Here is a 7152-nt window from a genome sequence, read left to right as displayed (position 1 = left end):
AAACCCTAAATTACTTGTTGGATTAATGTTATGGTGTATTATATGTTAATTACTTGTTCAGATCAGTGTATATAGGTTCTCAGTGTTAATTTTTGCCACTTGTTTGAAGTAATGAATTAGTGAAAGTCGTGCCATGAACCAATTTATGTTTAAACCTCAATGTTAAGTGTTAAACAACTTAGCGGCGACATCTTGGTAGGCTGTTAGATAACGTCAACTTACCGGATGATCTCTGGGTCATTTCTCTTTTACACGGTATTTGTTTATCACTTTTACTTATTTCCCACTACAGATATGTTGTTTTGATAGTTTTCTGTTAATTGATATCGCTTTTTAATTTGATATACTATTTGTTTACCAACAAATTGTTGGGTATCTATGGTGTGAGATCAAATGGAGCACAACTCATTAACTCAAACTTCAATGGATTTTGAGTTTTTGGGTTTCTACATTGTGAATTTGTTTGAACACGTTAATATATTTGTATATTTGTCTTGAGAAAAGCCCTAGGATGGATCAATATTAGGTAACAAAGTCATACTCATCATGTGTTTGATGAAATGCCTCAACAGAAAACATGAAACTTAACTACGAAACTTTCATTTGATATTAACAGGTAGCTCAAAAATGGCAACAAATGACAAATTAGATATGAGAATTTAAAATTTTATGATCAACGTTATAAAACAGCAAGCTAAAAGCGAGAGTTTATAGATTTTATTGTGTTTTAAAATTTATATATTTCATAGAACCCGTTTCTCAAAACCCTACGAAATTGTCAAAACGAATGGTCGTTATGTTCTTTAAATCCTGGCAAGATAAATATAGTGTTAATTTTTCACTTATTTTCAAAATACATTTCTTTAAAAGATACAATTCAAAAATAAAATGAATAAAAGTACAATGTTATAGTAAATAAAAAATCAAAAAAAAAAAAAAAATACATTCCTAATTTCTTATATTTATCCCAAACTTAACAGGTTCAAATTCAAAAAAAAGGTAGTTTATTTCTTTTTTCTTTTTTTGCTCTATTGCTCTTTCAAAAGTTTATACGACTCACATATCTAAAACAACATGCATTATCATAGACTCTTAAAATTAAACATCGATTCAAATCTTACATACTCAAATGGAAAACCTGATTTTACTCAAAACATCTCTTTCTTTTTTAAATTGATAATACAAATATTTGATTTTACTTTTTAACACTAAAACAAATCAAATCACCTTCCTCTACCACCACCAGGAGGCCCAGCTCCACGCCCTGCAGCTTGAGCCTGCATAACCATTAGTCCATTACTACCTCTACTCCCAACAACTTTAAAAAATAAAAAAAATAAAAGCTGCATATTTCATTTTTCAAAAAAAAAAAATATGCACTTGTTTTTTATTTTTCAAATTATCATATAGTGAGAGTGACAGCTAACTGTAATACTTACTCGAGCTCGCATAGCAACAGCACGTCCCCTACCAACACCAAGTGCTGAACCCTTACCCTGAAAACACAAAAAATATATATATATATTTACATTAATAATAATAATAAATAATAATAATAATAGGTTATCTAGAAACACGCATACAATGAGAGCATTAAAAATGTACCTTAATTCTAGCTTCTAAACGTTTGAACATAGGAGCATTCTTAAGCATGTCTGGTATGATCATAAACCTGCAAGATTTATTTATTAGAAATATTTTAACATTTCCACTAAATAGTGTAAGAAAAAACAAAATATTATTGTAAATAAAGAGGAAAAAAAAAGTATAAAAATGAAAACTTGTACTCAAAAAAGCATTTCAAACCTGACTTTGCTTCCCCGAATGAAGACATGTTCAAGTTGAGCCACCTTCCCATCCTGAAAATGTGCACAATGATATTCTCTCATAAAGAAAGTGACAGGTAACATTCTAGCAAAATATGAAGTTTTTCCTTTAAGAAAACTTGTGTCATTTGCAATTTTCTTCCACTCCATAAATTCTAAAGTTTAGTAATTAGTATCATGACTTATGATTAACTAAACATACCAGTCAAAACATTATAAACATTAACCTTTGGAATATACAAGAAAATTGAAGAGGGTACTAATCTGAGTGCTTCAAAATCTTATCAGAAGGTAAGAAGTCAGTGATAATGGTATTTCAAAATGGTAAAACAATGGTATATAAGAGAAAGTAACAGTGGAAAACATGAAACGATTGCAACTAGGAAATGGAAATCACACACAACCAAAACAGATGAACAATACATTATAATGTTGTGGACTATATCAATATGTAGTCTAACAAAAAAGAGCACTCTAAAATCTAAACCTACTAGACCTATGAAATCTTAATCAATTAAAATTACACAAACGAAAAGGATTATGGTCATATACCCTAATGGTGGTAAATCTCCAAAGCAGATGTAAACTGAAAGCAGATTCAAGAATTTCATATTGTTCTACCAGACAATTAGATAGAATTTCTATATGAATAAAAGAAATCTGAACTTCCACTGAAGTGGTGGTATTGTCAATGCAAACTTATTTTAACACAATTATTACGGGTTAAAGCACATTCTTAGAGATGTCGTCTATGGTATAGGGTTTAGGAACATTCCGAATTGTGTTAACGTTTGGTTGCATAAAACCATATATTTTACCCTTTGCAGAGCCACACGAAAAATTAGGTTTCGAGTGGCTAACGAACCCCCAGAAAACGTAAATCACGAAGAAATGAACGAAGCGATAGAGGAATTAGAAACCACAAATCGGTTACATTGAGAACATGAATCAGGTGCACTAACCTTAGCAGTGAAAGTGATGTTTTCTAGTTGGCAATTCCAGTTATCTTCGCATTCTATCATGCTTCCTCTGTAAACTTCACCGCTCTTGAGTTCTACCGTCACTATGTGTCCGGCAGCTTCGTGCAGCAGCTTTACCGGAATCCCAAGGCTCCGACTCATCCTGGCCTGATTCTTTGTCTCCCTGTAGAATCGTGTGGTGATCGGCGGCGAGGGTTGCGGTTGAAGGGTTTTGAAAGTGGAGAGTCCCGCGATTGGTCTATTTACAGTGAATTAAGGTCAAGGGCATTTTCGTCAAACGAACAAAATTATTTTTCTTCCGGTCAATAGCATATATTAGGGTTTTGGCGGTGTGACATTATTAAATTGTTAATCCAACGTATTAAGAGTATCCATATAATTTTGTTTCTTTAGATTTTTTGAAAAAAACAAAATAAATAAAAAAATCAATAGCTGTGTTTGGTACATAGTGTTTGTAATTCTAATATTTGACTAAACATTCGGATTTAAATAAAAGGTTTTTAATGTTTAATTTAAATAATATATTTTAAATCTAAAAATTATCCCTAACTTTTAATAGATACCATCAAGTTTTGCGCCAATGCATCTTAAAAAAGTTAGTTTCAATGTAATCTTTAATGTTTAAAGAAGATTTTTTCATTAGTCTACCCCATATTTTAATTTTAATCTACCATATTATTCACATATTGTTTTCTTTTCACCCTCCTCTCACTTTTCTTTTTATAGGAAATCGTTATATCTCACTTTTTTTTTCTATTAAATATATTAAAATATAATTTAATAATCATATAAATATTTAAAATAATAAAAAATATTTCATTAATTTAATTAAAAACCATAAATACTTGAAAACAACAATCAAATAAAAAAAAATACAAAATAAGTCTACTTGAAATATTTTTCAAAAGTCTTTCTTTTGCCTAGAAACCATAACGAGTTTGTCTCACAAAAGATGTTGTTTTGCGTTAAAAAAACTTATATCATAACCTTTTGTTTTACTTCTCACATTTTTACTTCTCTTATGTTTTTTTTTCTTAGTCAATTTTTTTTCTCGATTTGGATTTTTTTTAGGATGTAGAGTTTAGGGTTTACTCAAAATTATAATTAAATACTTATGATATATTTTACCTATGACTATATTGTGAGCCAACTTAAATCCATTAATATCTTTAGTCCTCCAGTTCTTTTTAAAACATTATATTGTCATTTTTTAAATTTATTTATAACTTATCAATTAAATTAGATTAATTATAAATTTTAAAAACTTATATCATTTTCATCTCTCTCTCTCTCTCTCTCTATATATATATATATATATATATATATATATATATATATATATATATATATATCATTTTCTCTTTATTCTTTATCCTCTTTCTCAATTTGGGCAATCCTAATCATCATCAACAACCATCTCCTTTATTCGTAGGCACCTTCACCAACCACCACCTGTCAACACCAAATTTGATACTATAACCAAAATTTAAAACTCAAACTCAAATTTGATATTAGAACCAGAATCTAGAACCTATAACCAACACCAAATCCTAATCTAAAACCTTTAATCAACACTAATTTTCGAGATGAAGTCCCAAAACCTAAAATCAGTCATGAAATCCCTACATCAATGCAAAATCCAAAGGAGATGGGATGTAGAATCGGAAGCCTAGATTTGTGTCCTATCTTCTTTCTCAGCTTTTGCAACCACCGCTAATCACCACCGGAGAAGAGAGAAGAGTTGTCGAAATTTAGATCTGCGAATGGAGTATAGATCTGAAATCTAGATGTAAAGGGTTGTTGATGGCATGCCCTAAATCACATATTGAAACAGAGAAGACAAAAGAGGACGACAACGAAGAGAGTTGTTGTTGGCGTACCCCAAATTAGATTAATTATATATTTTAAAAACTTATATATATATATATATATATATATATATATATATATATATATATATATATATATATTCCCCATCCTCTTTCTCAAATTGGGAAACCACTTCATATCATTGCCGACAACCAACTCCTTTCGTTGTCGTCCTCTCTTGTCTTCTATGTTTCAATATGTGATTTAGGGCATGCCATCAACCACCATTTACATTTAGATTTTCAGATCTATACTCCATTTGTGAATCTAAATTTCGACAACCTTCTCTATTCTCCAGTGGTAATAAGTAGTGGTTGCAAGAGTTGAGAAAGAAAATACGACACAAATCTAGGGTTTCGATTCTACATCTCACTCCCTCTGGATTTTGTATCGATGTAAAGATTTCATGATTGATTTTAGGTTTTAGGACTTCATCTTGAAAATCAGTGATGATTAAAGGTTTTAGATTAGGATTCAATGTTAATTATGGTGGGTTTTGGTCATAAGACATCCTATGTGCTCATACAAACCCTAATGCTTGGATCTAGGTTTCTCTATTGTACATGCTTTGAATCCAAGACTATAAACCCTAATTCTAGCATTCAAGTAATCATATTAACATAAGAATGAGTTTATAATGTTACCTTGATTGTTATGTAGCAATAACAATCCCAAATCTCCTTGAGTTGACTTTGGAATGCTTAGAGTCATAAGTGTCACTCCTCTAATGGCTTACAAACACCAAGGGCAAATGGAGAAGGTATAAAGAGAGAGGAGAGAGGTTAGAATTCGTCCTTAGGACTTCTTGGGAAGGGATACACGAATTCATAAGCCTTGGGGTCTTTATATAGGTGTAGAGATAGGGTTTCAGTCATTATCCTTATCTAGTTGCTTATCCACAAAGCAACCCATAAGATAATCCTTGAATCCTTATCATAGTCGAATTCTAAGGCCTTATCACCTTAAATTCGTTCACCCTATATTTAAGATAATCCTTACCTTATTTTGTAACTATCACATAATTACAAATCAGCCCCTCTAGTTTAATTAATTACACTTGATCACAAAATTAATTTCTAATTAATTATTGACCAATATTAATTAAACAAATATGATTTCTCCTTTAATATATTATTCTTATAACATATTAATAAATCATAATAACCTTTCTCTCTTTATTTATTTCTCCAATCAAGTTGTTTTGGTGAAGGCAACCCAAAAGGACTATGCACCCTCGGGTCAAGTACATACCAAAATAGTTATGGACTTAGACACTAATCCAACAGTCTCCCACTTAGATAAGTCTAAAAACTATTATGCGTATGACTTAAGATCCTGATCTGCAATCGTAGCTTTCCAAAGCCGCTGTCAACTCTGATCCTATCAGATACGCGTATCCTTAGATAAGGGATCATATATTCCTCCATTCTAGATATCGTATAAGACATGATTTCTAATCATTCTCTTTGTACTATTTCTCAATTTCTGATTTATGACGACAAACTAATTGAACAAATCAAATTAGCCCTAGCCCGGCCGAGCATTTACGTTTGTCATCACTAAACCATCGAGTGGCCCAAAAGATATCGCTTTTATCCTACCTTGGATAAAAGGAATGGATAAACTTTGATACAATGCTTGCTTGCACTCACTAACCAAATCACACACAACAATATGTTTTATAACACCAAGTTACTAGTGCGTTTACATATTATCAATGTGCAACCGATTAGCAAGATACAACTCACAAATCTCGGTTTCAAGAATATAAGATGTTATCGTCTCACCAATCACCCGTGATATAATTCATGGAGTGATCTAAGTGAGCGTGAGTTTAATCCAATGCTCAAATTCATATTCATAAGCACTCATGAACGTTGCAGCAAATATTTGCTTATGTCTAATACTCTTTTAAACAATCCACACACCAATTCACGACAGTCTTCATTCATATCTACTTCCAACATATGAATGACTGTGGCCCGTTCGAATAATTCGATTATTCTTAATAAACTCAATTATTCTGGAAGTCAAAACATGCAAAGTGAAACACAAGAATAATACTAATCCCATATGGCCTCAATCCTTTGAGCATAAATAAAACATGTTTTATTTATCACCATATCGATTACTCATTATTTGTCGTTTCGGGTAATCAACTTCTTACTTGAATTATCACACTTGTCCCATGCTCCTAGCATGCACACAATGTTTACCTATGGTTTTTACTTTGTGAAATAGATCACATTGAACACATTTCCAATCATTCTCATTTCACAACTCCAAATCCTTTTTCATAAGTGAAAGAATATCAAATTCTTGCTACTTATAGAATATGCTAGATTCTAACATCCTATGCAATGATTCTTTCGTAATGTCACTGCACCAAAGTCACAAAGACTATTGCCAATTATATTACAAAGTCCTCTATCGGAGATTGTTACAAGACAATTCCTTAGATATGATGTCTCTCACTC

At 31.3% G+C, this 7152-nt stretch overlaps 1 protein-coding gene across 1 annotated transcript; it reads right to left on the bottom strand.

Annotated features, from left to right (window-relative positions):
* Positions 1 to 1065: 1065 nt before the first annotated feature.
* Positions 1066 to 3063, bottom strand: LOC145013338 (small nuclear ribonucleoprotein SmD3b-like). Its single transcript, XM_078972135.1, has 5 exons — positions 2789 to 3063; positions 1807 to 1859; positions 1606 to 1672; positions 1440 to 1496; positions 1066 to 1277 (listed from the first exon to the last, which is right to left on the bottom strand). The coding sequence occupies exons 1-5, from the start codon at positions 2945 to 2947 to the stop codon at positions 1224 to 1226; spliced, it is 390 nt and encodes a 129-aa protein (XP_078828261.1). The 5' UTR covers positions 2948 to 3063; the 3' UTR covers positions 1066 to 1223.
* Between the last annotated feature and the right edge of the window lie 4089 nt (positions 3064 to 7152).

The sequence above is a fragment of the Lactuca saligna genome, chromosome 8 (assembly GCF_052625555.1).
Source record: "Lactuca saligna cultivar CGN05327 chromosome 8, ASM5262555v1, whole genome shotgun sequence".
Lineage (NCBI taxonomy): Eukaryota > Viridiplantae > Streptophyta > Magnoliopsida > Asterales > Asteraceae > Lactuca > Lactuca saligna.
This window is presented reverse-complemented; position numbering and strand designations above follow the sequence as displayed.